The 22,902-nt window shown below is 34.4% G+C and overlaps 1 protein-coding gene across 2 annotated transcripts in view; it reads left to right on the top strand.

Annotated features, from left to right (window-relative positions):
* Dhc93AB (Dynein heavy chain at 93AB) overlaps positions 1-22,902 on the top strand; it is a 584,738-nt gene that overhangs the window by 464,149 nt on the left and 97,687 nt on the right. For both annotated transcript variants that reach the window (XM_083127975.1, XM_083127974.1), the window contains 5 exons: positions 6,245-6,383; positions 10,345-10,509; positions 11,067-11,260; positions 11,502-11,706; positions 21,824-22,129. In XM_083127975.1, the coding sequence (XP_082984101.1) occupies positions 6,245-6,383; positions 10,345-10,509; positions 11,067-11,260; positions 11,502-11,706; positions 21,824-22,129 (1,009 nt within the window). The remainder of the gene's footprint in view (positions 1-6,244; positions 6,384-10,344; positions 10,510-11,066; positions 11,261-11,501; positions 11,707-21,823; positions 22,130-22,902) is intronic.

Genomic DNA, 22,902 nt, shown 5'->3' with positions numbered 1-22,902 from the left:
AGGTAGGTACCTAACCACCATTGCTACAAATGTAGCTTCACCTAATTTGCTTCATAATATACAGTGCATTAGGAACGTCATTACATCCTATTGTGAAGGCATATTTATAGGCAATTAGGCAGTCCAAGTATAAAATAGACTTAAAACAGGACAGGACAGGAGTAATTAGGACAGGAGTAATTATGGCAGTTTTGCTTTTTTGTTGTAGTCTCAGCAACATTAGTTGCCCTGCCTTCTAGTTTTATTATTTGTGGCCTTTTTTTCCCTGTTTTGGTTTGAAACAAACTTAAAATTTCTTATAAATTGTATTTTTGTTAATCAGAAATGTTTATAGCAACCTAGAATGAATAAACTATGTAGGAAACAATTAAATGTAGCCATTGCTTTTAAATGTGATGCATATCGGTATCTATGGATATTGTTGAAACAATGCCACATTTCGTTTCTCTGCTGCTCATTTTCATGGAAACAGATTTTTAAATAAATCATGAGAATTTGCTCAATGTGAAGTATTGCATTTAGTGCACATTATATATGCAAATATACCTTTGCTGAAACAGAAACTATGAGTCAGCAAAGAAATATTTGTGTGTCAATGTAATAAATAATTATATTAATCACTCCTTAAGATGGGGATTTTTCATATTGTAATTAAGTAATAAACCAATTTTCTAAAAAATGATCTAATTTATTGTTAAATTAAAGATTTACTCAAGAAATGTGTTAATATTATTAATAAAATTGTGAAATTGTTCAAGATAAGCTAATAGAGATTAGAAATGAAGGGTCAGGGGGAAGAAGAGGTAAGTCAATTTTCTGTCGTAAGCAAAGTAATGGTGTCATTTCTTGCCATGTGGATTTTACAACATGCTTCCTTTCATATCATACATTCATCGGGTTTGATAAATAAATCCATCCATCCATTTCCATCCATACATTCATCTGGTTATATTGTTCTATGTCTCCACACGTTCACTAAACTAAACATGATCACAATTTGACAAAAGTTGCAGAAAAACAACACAAAGAAAGAAAATAAAAACTCTTGATTTGCTATTAAGTTTATGTCCTTGTACAGAATGGTACAGATCTGGGTTCGATTCCCAGGGTGGGTCATATATAACGTCTGATGTTTTCCTGCCTTGTCCCTTCATTAAGTAGCTGTGAGGTTCACCCAGCCCCTATTATTTGTGTAAATGGGTAAAAGTGACCAAAGCATTATCCAAAAATGGCTGAGATTAAGAATGTACGGTTTCTACTTCCACTATTCATGGCATGATGCAATGTGCAGGGTCAACTTTACCTTAACTCCATTATATTATGCTCTCTGTAAATGCTATGTGGCATTTTTGCAGAGTCTAGAAAAGTGTCAGCTGGTATCAGTGATTATATTCCAGACGATACTTTCTGCTGATACCACTGGTATGTACTCAAAAACAGTTTCTTTCATCCATAATTTCAAAGACACTTCATTCCATGTTCAAATGGCATTTTGCGTTCTCTTTACACTATAATCCTATTTTCTACTGGGACATAGGCGCCGACTCCATGGGGCTTGTGGGGGCTCGAGCCCCCCCAATGTTATCGATGTGGGGGCAGAGCCCCCCAAATAATTTTGCTTAAGAGAAGCTAATGATTATTTTGCTTCTCTTGTAAAGTTTACTCTGAATTGTGCCACATGAACTTAACTTTAAATACACATTTGAAATGTTCTAGACCATCAACTTTGGGGGCTGAGACCACTAAACCATCAACTTTGGGGGCTATGACCAGAGATAGCAAACACATGACTTATTACTATATACTAAGTATATGATTATTAAGGTGGAGTGAAAATATAGGGCAATTTGTTTTTAAAAAAATGAAGATGCCTGTAGTGGGAAAAGCTGTGTTATTATACAGTTAATTAACCCTAACTATTTCAGAAAAAAGAATTAATTTTTAGTGGTGCCCCAGGGTCACTGAAGATTTCATATTGAAAATCAGCATTTACTCACCGAAAATTATAACTTTTTATTTATTTTCCTGAAGTGAAACACAGAATACCCTGTTTCCTAAGTAAACAAGTGCAAAAAATAGATATTTGAATACAACCATAAAGTTGTGCTACCGAAATACATAAAATAAACTACCCAAGTACCCATTAGTACCCAAAATATGTAACAATGTTAAACTTTTACATTTACATATAGCCCAATATCGTAATACTAATTACTTTTACAACTTATATTCTTTCTTAGTGTGAAATGTTTTCATCAATGCTCTTGACTTGATGGTTGAAAAGATAAATCCATATCTTTGCATTGGAGTATATACCATCACCACAAAGTTCACAAAAGTTGTCAAATTATTTGAGGGTTTATCAGTCGATACATACAACCTTAGCAGTCTTGCAGCTGTTGTTAGCCACCTAGAATGGTTTAATGGGCCTGATTTGCGATTCGCGAATTCATCACTGCAGTGTCCATTTGTTACACTAATACACCAATTATAGAGATACCTCTGATCAGTACTTAAGTCTTCAAAGTCAACATTCCCAACAAGCTGACAAGAAGAAGGAACATTTATTGGATCGACTTGCACAAGAGGTTGTTTTTCGCAAGTTTGTAGAGCTTTTCCTATTTCCCCAGAAAAATCTTATGGACCAGTTGTGAATCCATCAATTTTCTGAAAGAGATGGCGCAGTGGGAGTTCATTTATATGCAGCAAACAAAAAAGCCACTGGAGGGGTCTACCAAGTTCTTTTTTGAGTAAAACAATAACTCCTCCTTTTGTTTCCTGTATTCACATTTGTACCATCACATCCAACTGCTAAAAGATCGTCCATACTTATTTCCTTCCTAGCACAGAAGCTCAAGATCTCATTTTTTATAGTGACAGAGTGACGTGTCCTATATACTTGGAATTTGGCTCCTGGACTAAAGTCACATGCTCTTCTGTTACGACGCGACCATAATTCTTCACTCCTCTCTTCTCATTAATTCTTTTCTGGTCCTTCCTGCCATCAAAATACAATCCAGTCAGAGTATCCAAACTATCAGCAGCTGTTTTCCTGACTTTACATCTTTCCCTTCTAACCTTGCTCCCATCTATCACTTTAGAAACATCTGGATCACTAATAACACCTACATCTTGAAGAACTGCACTAGCAATTTTAGCTGCACTTCTGTCAGATATGCGATGTCTGTCAGACTCTCTAGCAAAATTGTTAAGAGGCAACCACATTTGAGTTTCCTTTGAGGTTAATGACTAATTCGCTGAAGTGGAGGGCATTTCCGATTTGGTTTTAAGTACTTTACTCGTGTCGCTGTCAGTATCTCAACCTTCTTCCTCCTTGATGGACTTGATTGAGTCTACTTGATTGACTACTAGTAGCAGCATTGACACTACAGCTTGACAAATGTTTCTGAAGTCTTGCTTCTTCCATAGCTTTTCTTGCTGGCTTCTTCTGCAATTCTTTGGATTTTTTCAAATCAGTTTTTCCAATGAACATTTTTCTCGTTCTTTGATCCAAAAGAAATTCTCTTTCTTGAATAGGTACTTTCTTCTCTCTAGAACAAACACAGGTTGAAAAGTCTTTACACTTGCAACACAATATATCAAATAATGTAGAGTTAGCATGTGAGCAATACAATGCCATTTTTTCTTCTAGTTTTCTTCATTTTGTCTACGCTTAAAGGGCTTTAAGAGATTTCGATAGTTTTCTTGAAGTTTTTCACTTTTGCATCGACTTGATATGACACTGATGGAAATGAAGCTTTCATCAACATTCCTACCACTTGGTGAGAAACACTTTAACTAATTTCTGAAACATGAGGTTCCTGAGTTTTTCTCATTTTGCTTTTAAAGGCGGATACGAAGATATAATTTCATCACATCCAGAATTCTCCATGTATCTTTCAACACGCTAAAATAAGTGGAAATATGAAAACTTAGGAGGTCTTGGGGCACCAGAAGAAATTGACCTAGAGAGCTGATTTTTATTATTTGACTATATGATACCAAAATTCAACTTTCTTGACTACAGGCATTTCGAATTTTTTTTAAAAAGAAAATCTCCATGTATCTTTCAATACGCTAAAATAAGTGGAAATATGAAAATTTCGGAGGTCTTGGGGCACCAGAAGAAATTGACCTAGAAAGCTGATTTTTTTTTATTTGACTATCTGATACCAAAATGCAACTTTTCTGACTACAGGCATTTCGAAATTCAAGAAAAAAAATTTACACTCCACCCTAATGATTATGAGTATTGTTAACATTTTTACTAAAAAGAGTTTCAAAATAAGATGTGCATGACTAGGAGAGTGGATGGGACATTCGGGCTACAAATGGCTCTGACATGACATTCAGAACGAGATCATTGATATATTAGGGAGATTTGTTTTGCGCTCCGTGGTAGCAGATATTAAAAGTCGGGAATATTTTGCTATTATGGTTGACGAAACTTATGACATATCCAACCGTGAACAATTGACATTTTGCATTCGATCTGTAAATAAAAATTTTAATATTTTTGAGGAATTCATGGGCTTTTACGAGATTCCGAACACTGAGGCCAAAACTTAAAAAAGGAAGAGAGTAAGTCATTCATTAATTTGTTTCAGTGATCAGAGCCCCCCTAATAATTTTGACAAGTCGGCACCCCTGTACTGGGATGAAATCACAAACTTGATTGTCCGTCACTCTCTCTGAGTCATTAGATGGATGCAATGTCCTGCAGTGAATTTGCAGAAATGAAGTGGTTTTCCCTCTGCAAGAAAATGAGAAAATTCGTAATTTCCAGTAAAAATATTAATTTTCAGGAATGGTAATAATTTAACATTTCAAGCTACCGATAGCAAGTGCAATTAGATTTTTTTTTCTGTAGCAATTCTAGAGATAATCATGAATTTTACACAGGATTGAAAATATAATGCCTAATATTGAAAAGATGTATAACACAGCCTTAAACCTCACACTCAGTTTTTCAGTGTTGTAGTATTGACACTACATGATTCTCATAATACCTTTGTCCATAGGCAACCTGCATTTTCGCACAAGAAATCTGCTTTGTACGTGCCAATTGCATTTAGGACAATAACAAGCATGTAAGTGAGCATCCTACATGCTCACTACTAAGTCTGGTGTGTACTGCATAGACAATTCACATGTTGGAATAATTTTGTGATCAATAATTATGACTAGGACTGAGTCAATACCAATCCTGATATAAAAGTACATCTGATACTTTTCCAGGTTTGATCCACAAAAATGCCTCACAACACTATCGTGGAGTTTAATTATCCTGGAAAGTATGCAATATTCGAAGTTTCCTTTTATTTTACACCAATACTGTGTGGAAAAAGTGTATTCTGTTATTACGTAAGAGGTACTATTCTGATGTAATCCTTGAATATTTTGAAGGAAAACTGTGATAAATTGATCCTTATAATTGGAATGCATTGCTTACCCATTAATATTAGCCAGTATTTTGAATAACTTTTAATCGTTACGATTTTCAAGCATCAGTATCAGTATCAGGGAGAATCAGTAAGATTGTATTTATTCAGCCCTAATTATAACATAGTCCTTGTTTTGTTTATAGAAATACAATCATTTTCATTATGCCGTAAATAAAAATGTTATAAAAGTTATCTTGAGAAATGAATAAATTTATGATATTTAAATGCACTACAAGAAAACTGAACTTTAAAAATGTATTTTTTATTTTCATTCTTAGAAGAGAACAATGCATTCTGGGGTACTGACCCCTTTCCTGCAGCAACGATGAAGGGAAGCGTTTCCAAAAAATAAATCATCTCTATATAAATGCAACCGCAAATATGTTTCATTATAAATAATGTAAAAAGTAACTACAAAAAGACTCGTGGCGTAATGAAGCTAAGGAAGCAATATATAGATAGACTTTGTAAAGCACAGGAACACTCATTGCAAAAAGTATGTTTTTCAGGAACCGATAAAGCATTAACAATGGATTGTTTTCTTAAAAAGACTAATTAAAGAACAATAGTGTGATGTCTATAAAAATGACTTGCCACAATACAACCATTAATTTTGAAATATCATATGTATACCATCTGTAAAAAAAAGACAATTTTTAGAGAGTCTATGTAAAGATCCACCGCAGGTGATGGGGTTAAACTTGATAAAATTGTATCAATATTACCTATATGTCAAAAGTAAAGGATTGAATGTCAGAATGAATTTGTATGTGAATTATTATTTTTCTTGTTTTCTATAGTTTTATGCAGCAAGGAACCACACTTCCAGGAGATGTTCTTCTCATCACAGCATTTATATCATATGTAGGATGCTTCACTAAACAATATAGATTGGATCTCTTGAATAAAATGTGGTTGCCCTTCCTTAAAACCATCCAAGTAAGTGTTTGTTTAAAAATAGTATCAAAGCGTGCAATTAAACAATGTAATGTTTATTTTCCTGTAGTTTACAGTTATTACAAGCATAAGAAAACAGTTTTTCGTTGTGACGTTTCAGGAGAACATCATCAGACATTTATTTTCATTTTGACTGAAGATACAGTTATAACAACGGTTAGCAATTTTTTTACCAAAAAGAATCCGGTATATAATGGATTTTGTCAATGTTACATTGTTGTAATATAGCAACTTAACTGTGAAAAGAAGCAGTCTGTTTTATTTTCATTCCAGATAAAAAAAATTTGATCACATTATTTTTTTATTTAAAAATTATGAATCCCAAACATCATCAGGTAATTCAAAGTGGTAATTCTACAATGCAAGCAATGCGTACATGCAAGAAAAACTAAATGTAATGTTTGTATGAGGTGATTTAAAAATGTAAAAAGTACATTTTCCTTTCAAATTTATGCAAAAATAAACCCCTAAATGGAAAGTTTACAGTTTATTTTGCAATGTAAGACTTCCTGTTTCTTGATTATTGTGATATACAAAATCCCAGCACATTTCTTATTTTGCATTAATGTGTGAGATGAAGAATAAGTTTGTTTAAAATATATATACACCTTATAATATTCTACACCTTTCACACAGGTGATGGAAAGTGAATTACGATGGAAATTCTTATTTCATGTAATAAGTGTAAAGTACCTAAATCAAAGTGTTATGTTTTTGACCATATGGTAACGTAACATATCAAATTTAAATGTAAATAATTACAGATAAATTTAGTACTCACAGTTTCTGCAAAACTGTTTTTAGTTTGTTCTGTTAATTTAGTTTGTTTCCAAAATGTGAATTAAATGTAAAGTTAAGTTCAACCTTGTACAATTTTTTTTCTTTTGTTATACTTTTTACTTCTTTCAATTTGTTCTTGACAAAAATGATATCACTATAATATTTGTTTGACTGATTCAATTTGTAGCTCTGGCCTTGAAGCCATGATGCCAGCTGGTATGGAACCTTAAGCCACAGAAAGCATGATGTTTTCTTAGGCAAAGGTAGACTGTTGCTAATATAGTCAATATTTTAATTTTTAATTGACTTACATTAGTTCTGCTGTCCCTGAGGGTTTTATGTCATTGTATTAGAAGAAGAAGCAAATACTTCAATGATAATATACCCATTATAGTTTTTCATAATCAACCAGTCAATTAATATTGTGTGTGCCAATGTATAATTTAAGTATCTTGCTGAAATTATTGAAATTGAATGAATAAATCACAGATTCATTGTTTTACATTTTCATTCAAAAGGGAAATAAACTATTAACACATTGAATAATATTATTTGCAATATATATTTTATTAAAATAGAAAACTAATTTGTAATATACAGTGGAACCTTGATATTACTGTTTACAGGGGCCCAAGGTAAAACAGTATGTAATTATGCTGTTATGGGGCCATGAAGATTGAACATATAATACAGGAAAACTTAAATCCTGGAATGTAAACTCAGGGTTTCACTTTATATGCCCATTAGGGTTATGACTTTTTTGTAACTCCATGTTCCTGTGTCAAAAATTGATGAACTTTTGTTTAAAGGTAATCACAAAAGAAATAATTTGATTTAGTTTTGGAAAATGGTCACCCCCAAACCGAAAAATCGATTTTACCATATACGCACAGGTCTGCCTATGTCGTTTATTGTTAAAACATAACATACAAAATTACAAATAAATACAAAATACAAAGTTCAAACTTATAAGTAGTAATAGCATAATTATAGCATAATACATAATTATCGTGTGTTCTTAGACAAAATAAATCTGAACTGAAATTTCTCCTTCATTTTACAGATGTTATTAAGATCTTGAAGACACTTCATTGCCCGTTCTGCACACTGATTTATTCTGGTAATTCCCAGTCTCGATGGTTTTTGATTCCAAAACTTCTTCACACAGTTTAATGCTTTTTCATGAACTTGCAAGCTGCTACATAGCTTCTGATAATCATCTGCATTGTGGATTTGGTCAGTAAACCAATGGTCAGCCCATCTGTAAGAGATGAATCTATAAATTTTGCGTAGTGGGTCTCTTCTCTCTGGTAGAAGAATAAATGCCCAAAGAGCTAGTATTGCATTACTTAATTTAGGTATTTTCTAAAACTTCACATCAAGAAATCCTCTCCAGTTTCTTCAAAAAAGCAGGAAACATGAGTTTAATGAAATAGAAATTTCATATCATCATGCTATCCTACTGTTTCAATAATATCTTCTTCCTTTGACAACAGTATCCACTTTTCTGTATGGTAGATCTAGTGCTTCTAACTTAACTTCTCCTCGTTCATTCTTCAACACTAGCACTAGATATTCTTGTTCATCAATACTGTTACCATCATAATGCAACAACCAGTTTTCTAAGTGTAGTATTTTCTTCATTTCTTCTTTAAGTTTAACAGTTTTAAATACCACATTGTGAAGGCGTGTCTCAATGTTGGCAAATGGTTGCTGCTTTGCTGGTTGACAACTTTGAAGATGTTACTAATTTGGTTGCAGATTTAGTTTTCTTATACTTCTTCTTTGTCGTTGTAGACTGTTCATCTGAATTTTCTTACTCTTCATTTTCACTCTCAGTCTCTGATGTTTTGGAAGTTGACGTAGTAGTAGTTGTTGTTGTTGCTGTTGTTGAAGTATTCACCATTTTCTTTTGTGATGTCAAAAACTTCATTCAATTGTTTATATTTTCCTCGTTTTACACATTCATCATACTAGGTGTTCAGCACCTTATTCAGTTTTGCTTCTATGACTTGAATTGTTAAGATTGGGAAATTTAATTTATTTTGCCATAAACTTGTTACTTCTTTTGCGATTTCCTTTACACGTTCTTCCCTTTCTTTCTTGGATGCTCCAAGGAACAGAGAGGGACCAACAATTTGGATACTGATTAGTATTCTGCTGTAGTTTTACAGTGATTGCTTTTCTAGTGGAACAGTTCTTTTCTTATGTGATTCTTGAAATTGTACTAGATTCTTCATACAGATGTTCTTGTTTTTTCAATGGTAGAAGCACTTTTCTTATAAGACATTATGATTACAAATGATACTTGGCTATTGGAATAATTTGGAATAGTTCGTACTTCAACAAAATAATGTCTAAGCGCACAATTCTACATAACATGCCACACTGCGTCACAAAATGACACTACACAGCTTCAGTTTTCTAAGATCCTTTGTTCCCCAATGCAGCACGCGAACAATGTTTGCCAAATATAGTCTGGATAACAGTGCTCCTTCCCTCCCGTTTAAAGTCACAGTCACATCCACTACTTCCTTCTTGCTGCATCTCCTCTTTATTATTAAATGTCCTGCTATTGGTTGGCATGCTCCAAAGTACGCACCAGCACTGTCTACCGGCATCTTCCAATACTACATTAATACGACTCTGACTTGTCTGTCAGCAAGAGGGCATTATTAATCTGAACAGAGATCTTTCAGAAAAACAATTGCCACTGCTCAATCGGGAAGCTTATACTCTAAAACAATGATTGTTTCAGAAAGTTCAACAGACTTCTACTAAGTTCTACAAAGTTTCATGAAGTTCTAGAAGATTACAGAAAGTTCTATAACATCCAGGACATTCTAGAAAGTTCCAGAAAGTCATAGTGCTACTACTTGCAAAATGCATATACTACTCATATATGATTTTAGAAATTTCATATTGGGGGTGACTTTTTTACAAGACTAAACAGAATTAAGTCCTTTTTCATTAACTTTGAACAAAAGTTCATCGATTTATGACACAGGAAATCAATTATTGTACAGAAATCAATTATTCTACAAAAAGTCAAAACTCATAATCCTAATGCTCATATTACCATGTTATGGTCATGGTAGTTATACATAGGGCTATAAATATAAACCATGTTTATGTGATATTATATTATATATTTTTTCTTTAGCCTCCCATACCAATCACAGAGGGTTTGGATCCTCTGACACTGTTAACTGACGATGCACAAATTGCTGTATGGAATAATGAGGGATTGCCTAGTGACAGGATGTCCACAGAAAATGCAACAATTTTAAGCAATTCTGATCGATGGCCACTTATGATTGATCCTCAAGTAAGTGTTAAATAATTTCAATGGTGCTTTCATAAGGACATTCTAAGTAATTAATTGTGACAGGTATTGTTAGTGTATATCAATGAATGACAACAGCAACAAAAATAGTTTAATATAGTTGTGGTATTTGCTTTTATGTCCCATGTTGACATATTGAAAATGAGAAGGCATGGCAGTAACAGTATAAGTTAGATTCTACAAAATCATCAAGTTTTTAATGTTAAGTAAAATAAATAAAATTTTCTTGTGTTAAATAAAATAGTCTATTTTTAACAGTAAGTTCTAATATATTAAATTTAAAATAAGCTGAGAAGAAAAGATTTTATTTCAAATGTTAATTTGCATTGTTATGAATGAAATTTAAATGTGAATAAGTTCCAAATGTGTGAAGTTTTTAGTTTATTGCACCCATTTTTTGCCTTTCAGTGCCAATTTTTTAAAATTAAACTACTTAAGTGTACTATATTAAAAGTTCCCATCATTACCACACAATTATATTTTATTTCTGTAATGTGGTTTAAATGACACTTATGGCGCTACATGCTTCTGAATTTCAGCTGCAAGGCATCAAGTGGATTAAAACAAAGTACGGAGATGAATTGAATGTGATTAGAATGGGGCAGAGAGGCTACATTGATGTTATCGAGATGTCTATTACCTCTGGAGCCACTGTCTTAATAGAAAACATTGGAGAATCTGTGGATCCAGTTCTGGATCCGCTTCTCGGTAGGAACCTCATCAAGAAGGGCAGGTTAGTTTACACCAATATATGTTTATAATAGATGAAAAAGATGTAAATCAAATAGACTCACCCTTATGTTCTACCAGAACTTCTTGTAAATTTCAAGTGCATACAGCTAGTTAAGAAGTAACTTGCACATGTATAGATCTTTAAAATTAATATAGATTGTGTTACAAAGCATGCATATTTGATGTATGCTTTTTTCATGTATTGCGTCTATGTACTTTCTAAAAAGAACAATATTTTTCAGAGCAATTAAAATTGGAGACAAGGAAGTGGAGTACAATTCCAGATTCCAATTAATTCTTCACACAAAGCTTGCAAATCCTCATTACAAGCCTGAAATGCAAGCTCAGACAACTCTCATCAACTTCACTGTCACACGAGATGGTTTGGAAGATCAGTTATTGGCTGAGGTAGTGAAAGCAGAACGTCCTGACCTTGAAGAACTTAAGGTAATTAGAGGCAAACTTTCAGTCGGAATATTCACATATATTCATAGAGTTCCTGTCAACCTAGAAAACCTGGAAAATGACCTACAGCCAGAAAAGTTAAGGAATATTACAAAAAATATACCAGAAAACAGCAAGAGTTGTGGAATATTAACATGGTTACTATCCTTACAGTATGTATGGATTTTTAAAGGGTTTGTAAATCCTAATTTGAATAGCCTATTTGTAATTGAAAAAGTACTTAAAAATGTAGGACTTCCTGTAACTGGAGCCATGTGCTTTTGTATTTTCATAAAAATATATACTAAATGGAGTTGAAGTAAGTAAGAAATTAGAGAATGCTGTAAATGTGTTTCAAATGTCTTGAGACCCTGTAAAGGTCATGAAATTTGTTGTGACAAAATCAGTGGGAACTTTGATTCATTCATCTTCTGCTGAACCAACTCGGGTGGAAAACTTCTCTCATTCTTATTACCTCTTACACTTTGCCCATTCTGAAAGCTGATTGAAATTTAATTTTCATCTTTGCTAATATAATGTAAATATCTTGCATGGGACTCAGTCTGTACCAATACGGAAAGTAACATCTTGAATTTTATCACCAATATCAGCTGATTTTGTTTCAAAACTTAAGTGTCATAAATTCTTCAAAAATGCCATGCAGAACTTTTGCAGAGAGTAAACATCCTGAAAATGCAGATATATTTTTCATAATTTTTGCAAAAACATTATGGTAAGAAATTAATTTTGTGATTAAGTGATTATCTCATGTGAAATTGTGAATATTTTAGAGCAAAACTATTGTATGATTGTTTCGATCGAAAATTGATATATTAAAATTTATACATATTCTGAACTACATTGAATTCTTACAATTTTCAAGTACCAGTATTGGTGGAAATTAGTGTACTGGTATCAGTTGAATTGGCCTTGGCTCATCCATAATCTTACACTTAGGACAGAATTGATTCATTTTAGAAACTGTTACCAAAGGATGGATATTATCCTTTCTTTCTCTGATGATGCAATAAGTGTTTACAAAATGTTTCGATTTGTGTGTCATCTGTGTTATTTATCTTGCATCAAAATGCATTTCTCTTCTAACGTAATCAACATCCTCACTTGTTCAATCTGAGTAATGTTCAAAACTGGACCTTGACATTTAGGCATCAAATTTGGAAACTTATTTGCTAAATGAAGTATAAATTATAAAATAAAAATACTAGGGCTGAGCCAATACTGATTCCGATGTATCTGTATCGGAATGTATTGGTTGAAATTCATTGACCGATACCAGTCGATACTTTTCTGGCATTTTGGTCTTTCACGGGGTCTGCAAAAGTATCGCGTAATCCTTTGGCGGAGTCTAATTATCCTGGAAATTATGCAAAATTTAAACTTTCTTTTTTATTCCACCAATTTTGGAAAACTATATTTTGTGATTACACATGGTGTAAGCAGTGGAATCTACAACTTAACCTGCAGAAATGTTCCCCCCTCACAGTCTCTTTAAAAAAGAACAAGATACATTCTCATTATGTTCCTGAAAACAATTATATTACCACAGTTGCGACCCAAAAAGATCTAGGTGTTATCATAGATGAAAAACTGAATTTTAAGGAACACATCACAGCTACAACTAAAAGTGCAATGCGCCTCTTAAGCCGCCTCTACAGATTCACTGAAATTGATTCTCCAACTTCTCTTAGCCTGTTTTTCAAGTCATTCATTTCTCTGATTCTCGAATACTGCCCTCCAGTCTGGGCCATGGCTTCCAATACAAATCTTTCTAGCATGGATTCCATCCTCGGCTTCTTTACTGCCATTGTTCCTCATAGAATTCCTTCTCTGCGGCATCTTCAGAAACCTGACATCATGACCTCTTTGAACATCCAGTTATTGCAGACCCGATGCGATATGGCTGATATGAAATTTTTCTATAAAATCATCAATGGAAAATTAAGATCTGAATTTCTGCTTACAGAATTCCACTTCACAGTTCTCTCTCCATCGAATCGAAACACTGAATTGTCCCACAACTCTACTGCTAGGCTTTCCCTTATGCAGCGCTCTCTGATCCACAGGCTGCCACAGTTCTATAATAAACTACCTACAAACATCGACATTTTTGGCCCTGAAAGTATTTTCTGATATTCTCTAAAAACGAATATGTAAATCTTTTGTTTGTTTCCTTGTTTATGTCTTACCTGCTTATATGTATCCCTTTTTGTTTTTACCTAAAACCATCTTGACTTGTTCTTGTTGATTTATTAGAATTTTCAGTGTAAAATGGCTTACAAGTGCTGTATCTGAAATTTGAATAAATAAATAAATATATTTCAATATTCTAATGTAATTCTTGAATATATTAAAGTAAATTTCTTGTTAGATCGATGCATAAAATTGGAGAAGAATATGTACACACCAATATTGATCAATATTTTGAACAAATTTTAATTATTGCAATTTTCAAGTATCAGTGTTGGAATCGGTAGGAGTATCGGCGTTGGTATCAGTTGAAAGTGGTATCGGCTCAGCCCTAAAAAATACCAATGTGTAAAAGATGTAAACATTATTTTTTACTTAGCCTCCCTCTTAGGGCAATTGGATGTTGCATTCACTGCACTCATATTAACTCTTTATTATCTAGGGTAAACAATCCATGTTGTTTGCCACTTAGAAAGTTGATTGTTAAGTAGGGGGTGCAGGAGAGGAGGGGACTCGCCAATAAAAATTCCCCTTCTCTTCCTCTGGGTTGAATTGATATTGCACTCAGCGCAACCATTTTACTAGGTATGGGTAATCCATGTTATTTGCCACTTGGAAAGCCAATCATTAAGTAGATGAGGGAGGAGGGAGGGTCTCATGTATTTCTGTAATATTATTTTCCAAGGAAACTTGCTATGGTGTTCCTCAATTGTACATTGAGTAACCAAAGCAGAGCTTGGACATGTCTCCTTAAGGTGGTGTGGGAAGTTAACATTCTATAGGTATATGAGTAATCTGTATAAAATGTGTTTAGGATATTGGGTGTTTGAAGGGATATTACTTAAAACACCAAATATTCCAAATACACTATGTATATATTTTTTACACTATCACTCCAAAATGCCAAATATACCAGAGATATTTTACACAGTTTAGTTGCATACATATAGAACACTAACTTCCCATGTTATCTTGAGGAGGCATCTCCTGCCCTGCTTTGGCCAGTCAATGTGCAATTGACGAACAGTGTAGCACACACTACGAGAACCATGTACCCACAACCATTCAGGGTTTGACTGTTGCATGTAAGCAACACTGGAGGGGATTGAACAAATAATTTTATGTTGACCACTCTAGTGTCAACCCTGGACAACTCTGATATGATGTAGCCTTGGCCACTGCTAAAAATAATCCTCCCGACATTCTGTTTTCTTCACTAATTTCATTTCATTTGACTTCATGCACTCAGATCCATACCTTCAAAGCAGGTCTTCCTGCCCAGGCTACTAGACAAGTGGAGACTTGCCTGTCGCTAAATAATTCTCCTAGGCATTACTACTCATGTTGACATCCTGTGTTCAGCAACTACCTGCACATGGCAACATAACACAATACTCTACCCTGAATGAAGACAGAACCAGTTTCTGAAATGTTGGTGTGTGTGTGAACATAATAAATCAAGTACACTGTCTTTTGCAGATCTACACTCACCATTTACAAATCTATCAAATGAAAGTGGGAACAGAATTTGAACAGCCACCTTCTGGTATATTGGACCTGTATATTATGGGTGAGATTGTGGTCCAAGCAATTCTTCATGGACCAACCTCCACAGATAGGTTACAAAGAATAATGAATAGTTTCAGATATTAGAATTAATAATTGCCTTTTCTCAACCAAAAACCAGATGGCCCCTGTGGTGGAGTGGTTAGCACATCGTACTACGATGCCAGGGGTCCCGGGTTCGAATCCTGGCCTGGGCATGGATGTTTGTGAGTGTCCATTCATCAATTCCATCATATCATCACTCATTCCCATCTTTGCAAATTAGACAAATGTGGCACAAAAAGCAAAGTAAAATAAATCAAATCAAATCAAATCAACCAAAAACCAAGATTAAGCTGAATCAGTAGGAATGGACTGGCTTATCATAACATCACCAGAGCCAGTGTCCCGGATGTATGTTTTCAATCAAACTGTCATGCTGTGAAGCCTATGCTTCGACATTGCAAACTGATTGTGAAGGTGTGACTTCTATTACAGTAACAGAAGTTAGGAAACAGATGATGTGTATCATACATCAGTATAAAGACTAGATTTTGGAGAATACCTGGATATTTTACTCATTCCTCACAGATAAGGGGTTAGTGAAGAAATAGCGTAAGAAGATTGGGTAGTTTTTCAAGAAACACATCAACAATTTACTATAGGAACATCAATATTGTATTTACAATGATATACAATAGACATCAGTAGTTTGTTTTCTAACTGCTGTCACAATAACAAACAATAATCTTCTACGATCAGTTTTCACCATGTAAGATACCTTCATATATTTTTTTTTATTATTGACTAATGCAAAATAATCCAACACAGGAGTCATTCCATGCGAAATCAACACAGCCTTTGACCTGACCATCTCCGATTTTCATGAAATTTGGGGAATTGAAACTATGCATGGAACTTAGTAAGTATAAAAATTTTTAGTTTCGTGCATCTTGTAATTGTTAAATTATTCAAGGTCAAAGTTAGCATAAATTGCCTTTTTTGAGCCCGCTTAGCTATACTAAATCTGCTGTAACTCCACTCCTATTTAGCCTAGGAAGCTCAAATAAAGCTTATTGTACAGGGAATTGAATAAGCTTTCCAGTGATATATAACAAGCCCACCTTTGGATAAAAATATAATTTTGTCACGTGACCTTGACTTTGACCTTGAATATCTCAAAACATGTCATCACCAAAAATCGTGAAAAAAATATATTTGGTCCCTCATTCCATACTATAAAACATATCAAAAAATCATTCTGGGACTGCAATGGGATCAGAAGATACAAAATAATATGTGTAACTATGTGACTGATAAAAGCCCCATTACATGAACTATGAAGAGTCAAATGTCCCTTAACACTCCCTACAAAATGTGAAGGAGTTATCCTGGGTATAATTGGTCATGAAAGAAATAGGTTAGGCACAGGGAGATCCCTAGCCGTGTGTGTCAAGCGCAGGTCCGGCATATTGTTGACCACCATATTGAATTCAACGCAAAAATTTCAAAGGAAAGGGGGTGATGTGATATATCAAATGAGGCTAGAATTTCACGAGAAATGAAGTGACGAAGGATTTTCCAACGTATCTTATGCCAGCAAAAAGTTATACACATATCTTTCACTTACGATTTATGCACATTAAAATGTTGTCAATGTTCCTGTGAGCACACTCGTTGACGTCTCTCACACTCGCATAGAACATTTGGCAATGTAGCATGTGCAACAACATCGCAAGTAGCAACTATGCCTTCTCTGAGATGGTCAATATCAGGGACTTTTAGTGCATGCACCATTCTCTTCAAATGTTTCTGAAGGTAAAAGTCCTCCTAAGATGTTAGATCTGGGGAATGTGCAGGCCTTTTAATAGATCCCCGTGTGCCCATCAATCTACCTAGAAAATTACCATGAAGAAATTGCGAAAATGTCCACATAGTGTGGTCACACTCTGTCCTGTTTCAAAACTCTGGAAATGTGCCATATCCCGTAAGCAAGGGTGAAAAAACCTGTTCACTTAACAAATCCAAGAAGCCCTCACCATGTAAGGTTCCGTTGTTGAATATGGACCAACCATTTCCGTTCGCCATACATTATACCACATAATTAGCTTACCAGCAACAACCATTTGACTGAGCAAATCGCGGGTATTGCATATTATTTTTATTAACTTCACCGTGAACATAAAAATTAGCCTCATCACTGTAGAATTTTTCATTCCAAAGCAAGTGTCACGTAATTGTTTGAGATACTTTTCCCAATATTCTTCACTATTCAACTATTTGGTGAATGTAGCTGATTAAAATCATATGCAATGGTGCGTATACTTCTTTCTCTCCCAAGATGTCAGCGTGATCTCGATGAGTTCCTAACACGTTAGGAGCATTCCAATGCTTTGTTTTTAACACCTCGAAAAGGAGAAAATGGTTACAAGCATGCAGTAATAAATTTTTGCTGGTTAAATATATGTTGGATAAACTTTCGTCACTTCATTTCTCGTGAAATTCTAGCCTGATTTGATATATCAAATCACCCCCTTTCCTTTGAAATTTTTGCGTTGAATTCAATATGGTGGTCAACAATATCTGCGCTTGACACACACGGCTAGGGATCTCCCTGTGCCTAACCTATTTCTTTCATGACCAATTATACCCAGGATAACTCCTTCACATTTTGTAGGGAGTGTTAAGGGACATTTGACTCTTCATAGTTCATGTAATGGGGCTTTTATCAATCACATAGTTACACATATTATTTTGTATCTTCTGATCCCATTGCAGTCCCAGAATGATTTTTTGGTATGTTTTAGAGTATGGTATGAGGGACCAAATATATTTTTTTCACGATTTTTGGTGATGACATGTTTTGAGATATTCAAGGTCAAAGTCAAGGTCACGTGACAAAATTATATTTTTATCTTAAGGTAGGCTTGTTATATATCACTGGAAAGCTTATTCAATTACCTGTACAATAAGCTTTATTTGAGCTTCCTAGGCAAAATATTGGCGGAGTTACAGCAGATTTAGTATAGCTAAGCGGGCTCAAAAAAGGCAATTTCTGCAAACTTTGACCTTGAATAATTTAACAATTACAAGACGCACGAGACTAAAAATTTTCATAGTTACTAAGTTCTATGCATAATTTCAACTCCCCAAATTTCATGAAAATCGGAGATGGTCAGGTTAAAAATTGCACATATCTGTGTTGATTTGGCATGGAATGACTCACAGTTATTTTTAGTGGTTTTTATTTTATTTTATCTGCGACGTTTCGTTCTGGTTTCCCAGAACTTTTTGAAGCTACACCAAAATTTACATACAACAACACAACCTCACATCGCTAGTCAGTCTACACTCCTAAGAAATGAATAACTTGTGTCCTTATTTCCTCCTAGGTAAACTGGTTTTTCCACTTTGCATGTGTCATAGCTGGTTGTTTCTCCCTCTCCCCTCCATCCTGTAACTTACTCTTCTTGTCTTTCCTCCCCTCCTCCTTCTGGTGGCACTGACCTTCCCTTTCTCCTTTAACTCATCTGGCAAGTTGAAATCTTCCATTTTTGTGCAGGAAATTGGAGGTGGCTCAGGAAACTTAACCAACTTGCTTTCCACATGCTTTTTTTTATTAATTCCACTCATTTCATTCCAATTTCCCCTTCGTTTTTGTACATTTTCTCTCCCCTGTTTATACATATGTGCTTTGTCTCTGCCACTTTTCTCTCCATTTCATTTTCCCTCTTCTCCTTCATTTGTACTTTCTTAATCCTGTGCCTATATGTCAACATATGCTCACTCAATGCTGTTCTTGGATCTTCCTCTTTAATGTCTCTCCTATGTTCTTTAATTCTCTCGTTGATGCTTCTCCATGTCTCTCCTATGTACTTGCTTGTACATCCACCACATTCTACTTCATACACCCCTGCCGTTGCCAATTCATCACTCTCCTCTCTCCTTTGTGTTCATTAAACCATTTCTCGATGCTCTTTGGTGGCTTCAAAGCTGCTCTTAGTTCATGCTTTGCATAAATGTTTCTTATCTTTTTCTCCATCTTTTTGTGAATGTCACACTCACATACTTCTTCTCTTCCTGTGCATCATTATTTCTTCTTTTTCTTAATTGTTTCTCTATTTTTCCATTTTCTTCTCTGTTCTTCTTATGATGTAAATTATATCCCCTGATTTGTATCCATTTTCCTGTGCTGCCTCTATTATCCACTTCATTTCTCTGTCATAGCTTGCGTATGTCACAGATAAAATAAATAAAACCACTAAAAATAACTGTGTTAGATTATTTTGCATCTAGAGGAAGTGGTTATGCAAACCTTTAGGAAGAACATAAATATTGGCTCTAATTGCACATGTTTCAAAGCCTTCAATTTGTTATGCGTTTCCTAAAAAAATACCTCATTTTATTACATTATTTCTTAATTAATCCGTCATCTGTAAATAGTAGTAAAATATCTAAATATTCACTAGAATCTAATATTTTACATTGATCTGTGATACCCCTCACTATTTCATTTCCTAACTGCTGTCACTGTAACGTTTATCCCTTTCCTATATATTTTCAATGCAAAAGGATAGGAGTAACCAGCGCTAGTGACATCGCCCCTTAACCAGTTCATTCCAATGTATCAGTAACGTCAGTTGTGGAAAGTTTAAATTAATTCAATCATCAAAATATTTCTGAAGTCACTTTCAAGGAGACCTATGATTTGTGCAGACTTTACAATTGCCACTAATGTATGACAAAATTGGGTGGAGAAAGTGACACCTTTTTAAATCCTGCAAAATCTGGAAAAGTCAGAGAAGTTGCTTTTGCAAAAGAGTGGTAAACCTAATTGATAAGGATATGGCTATTGACAAGGATATGGCTTAGTTACAATATAATATTCATTTCTGTTAACATAATTTTGTCAACAGTATCTTCCTACAAGTGTGATTCAAAGGGGCCCGGATAGTTTGCCACTGGATTTTTTGCCACTGGACGTTCTGCCACCAAATTCGAAAAAGCGGCGGACATTTTGCCACCAAGACAGCAGACTTGTAACTAACCAATATTATCCCACAATGAATGTGCAATGTATTCATGAAGCACAACCCAAATTTGAATTTTATTTGTTGTTACATTTATATTTCTAAAAATGAAAATGAAAAATGAAAGCGTAATGCAGCTTACTTGTCACAATTAAATTTAACAACATGTTTTCGTTACAATGAAAGCTTTTCCTGAACCACTTTACTCTCTTCCTTGGAGGAAAACCTCTTTCCGCTTGTATTATAGTGGTTTCCAACAACAGCTTTGTCCTTAAGTATTCCAGAAATGGATTTCCAGATAGAAGGGTTAGGTTAGGTTATTATTCTTTTAACATTATTCTCATAACATTTATTCATCGTCTGAAATGGATAAAAAAAGAACGTAATTATAACATTTATATTATAATTTGTAATTTCAGCTGGATATCTACATAAGAAGGGACCAGCTATTTATACTGTCGGAAGTGAAAGGGAAAAGGTCAGAGGTGAATGGTGTAACATGATGAAGTGTGATTGGCCGGTGGCAAACTGTCCTTCATCATGAAGCAATCGGTGGCAAAATGTCTGCTTTTTCGAATTTGGTGGCAAAACGTCCGGTGGCAAACTGTCCTACACCCGTGATTCAAATACGAGTCTTCAAGTCTGTAGTTACAGGATCTACCACAATTTATATTATAACTTAAGATCATGCTGTCTATGAAGCTGCAGAATGACAATAACTTTCTTACATATATATTTAGTGGATATCAACTAATTTTACAAGGATCAATGGTGGAGTAGTGTGAACAAGATTTAGTTTAGCCTTAAACAAATGTACAAAATTTAATTCAGTATTATAAAACAGCCTATTTTTCATGTTTCTCGTTATCATTTGTTGCTATGGCAATCCATAAACACAGACAACTCCCAATCATTTACAATCAGTAATACACCAAAGACAGTAACATTTAAGAAAATATTATGTACTTTTATTTTTTCAAACAATAATATAAATTTTAATCTGTTGCATTATTTGCTTTCTCAAAAATATGCAATTCTTTTATTTGTTTGGTGTCATTACATCCCTAACCAAATTAATCCAAGGTTCAATTCCTGGTAGAAGTACCCAAAATGTTGGTGTTTACCCAACACTGGAGAACAATTGAGGATCTACCTAAAAAGAAATAATAGGCTCCAGACTTGAAAGCCAGAAAAGAGGATTGATGGGACTCGATGCCTCAACCATAGTGCTTAGCTGGCACTCAAAGGAATGTTGCACCATGGAATTAGCTAGTTGTTTTTGACATTGCATGATTCTGATTTCTGTATTTCTCCTTATATGTAATATTATATTACAGGCTGAGTTGACCAAACAGCAGAATGACTTTAAGATAGTGCTAAAGACATTAGAAGATGACCTGCTATGTAGATTGTCCTCTGCTGGTGGAGATATTTTGGGAGATACAGCCCTCGTAGAGAACTTGGAGACCACAAAGAAGACAGCAGCTGAAATTCAAGAGAAAGTGGCTGAAGCTAAAATGACTTCCATGAAAATTGATGAAGCCAGAGAATTATACAGACCAGCTGCGGCACGAGCTTCTCTTCTCTATTTCATCTTGAATGACTTGCATAAGATCAACCCCATATACCAGTTTTCACTAAAGGTATGTTAATATTATTACTTGGTTTTAATTTTTCTTATTTTTCATGGTTTTTGTACAATAATGGGGATGAACGATAGATTAAATTAATAAAAGAATCCATGTCAGATGGTCTAGTGCCCCACAGGTGACCTGGGTTCAATTTCCAGGTTGGGAGATCTAAGTTCAGATTTTTTCCAGTCTTATCCCCACATAAAGCAGCTCTGAAACTCACCCAGTTTAAAATCAATCGTACCTGGGGACAACCCTGACTGATAAAGGTGGCCCAAGCATGGTGCTGGTCACATCACCTCCAAAATAGTCGAGATCGAGAACATGTGGAGCCCTACCCCACATCCCCTAAATGTGCCTTCATGGCCCGATACTATATGCACGTGGAACTTTATCTTTTTTTTTTTTTTTTCCTTTTTACCATGTCAGACAAGACTCAAACCTTGAATCTTCAGTGACATGGTCATGAATTTGTTGTTGCTTAATAAGGATGATCAAATATAAAGTTTTTTCCAGTACCAATGAAGTACCAATGTAAAATTTACTGTAACAATAATGGAAATTCTATCGATGTGATATAAAATTGAATGAAAAACATTAGTGACTCTTAACATCTTTAATTAGTCTTTATGACTAGGTCACTGCAATATTTTTTGCTTTGATAAAACTGCATTTTTAAAAATAGGACAGGAATTTGAAAGACAGAAAATATATTTTGTGGAGAAAATTAACAATGCAAGTGTACGTATATGATGTAGAATGCAATTGTAAACAACACTGCTATA

Source organism: Lepisma saccharinum, chromosome 9 (assembly GCF_977018435.1).
Source record: "Lepisma saccharinum chromosome 9, izLepSacc3.1, whole genome shotgun sequence".
In the NCBI taxonomy this organism is placed as follows: Eukaryota; Metazoa; Arthropoda; class Insecta; order Zygentoma; family Lepismatidae; genus Lepisma; species Lepisma saccharinum.
This window is presented reverse-complemented; position numbering and strand designations above follow the sequence as displayed.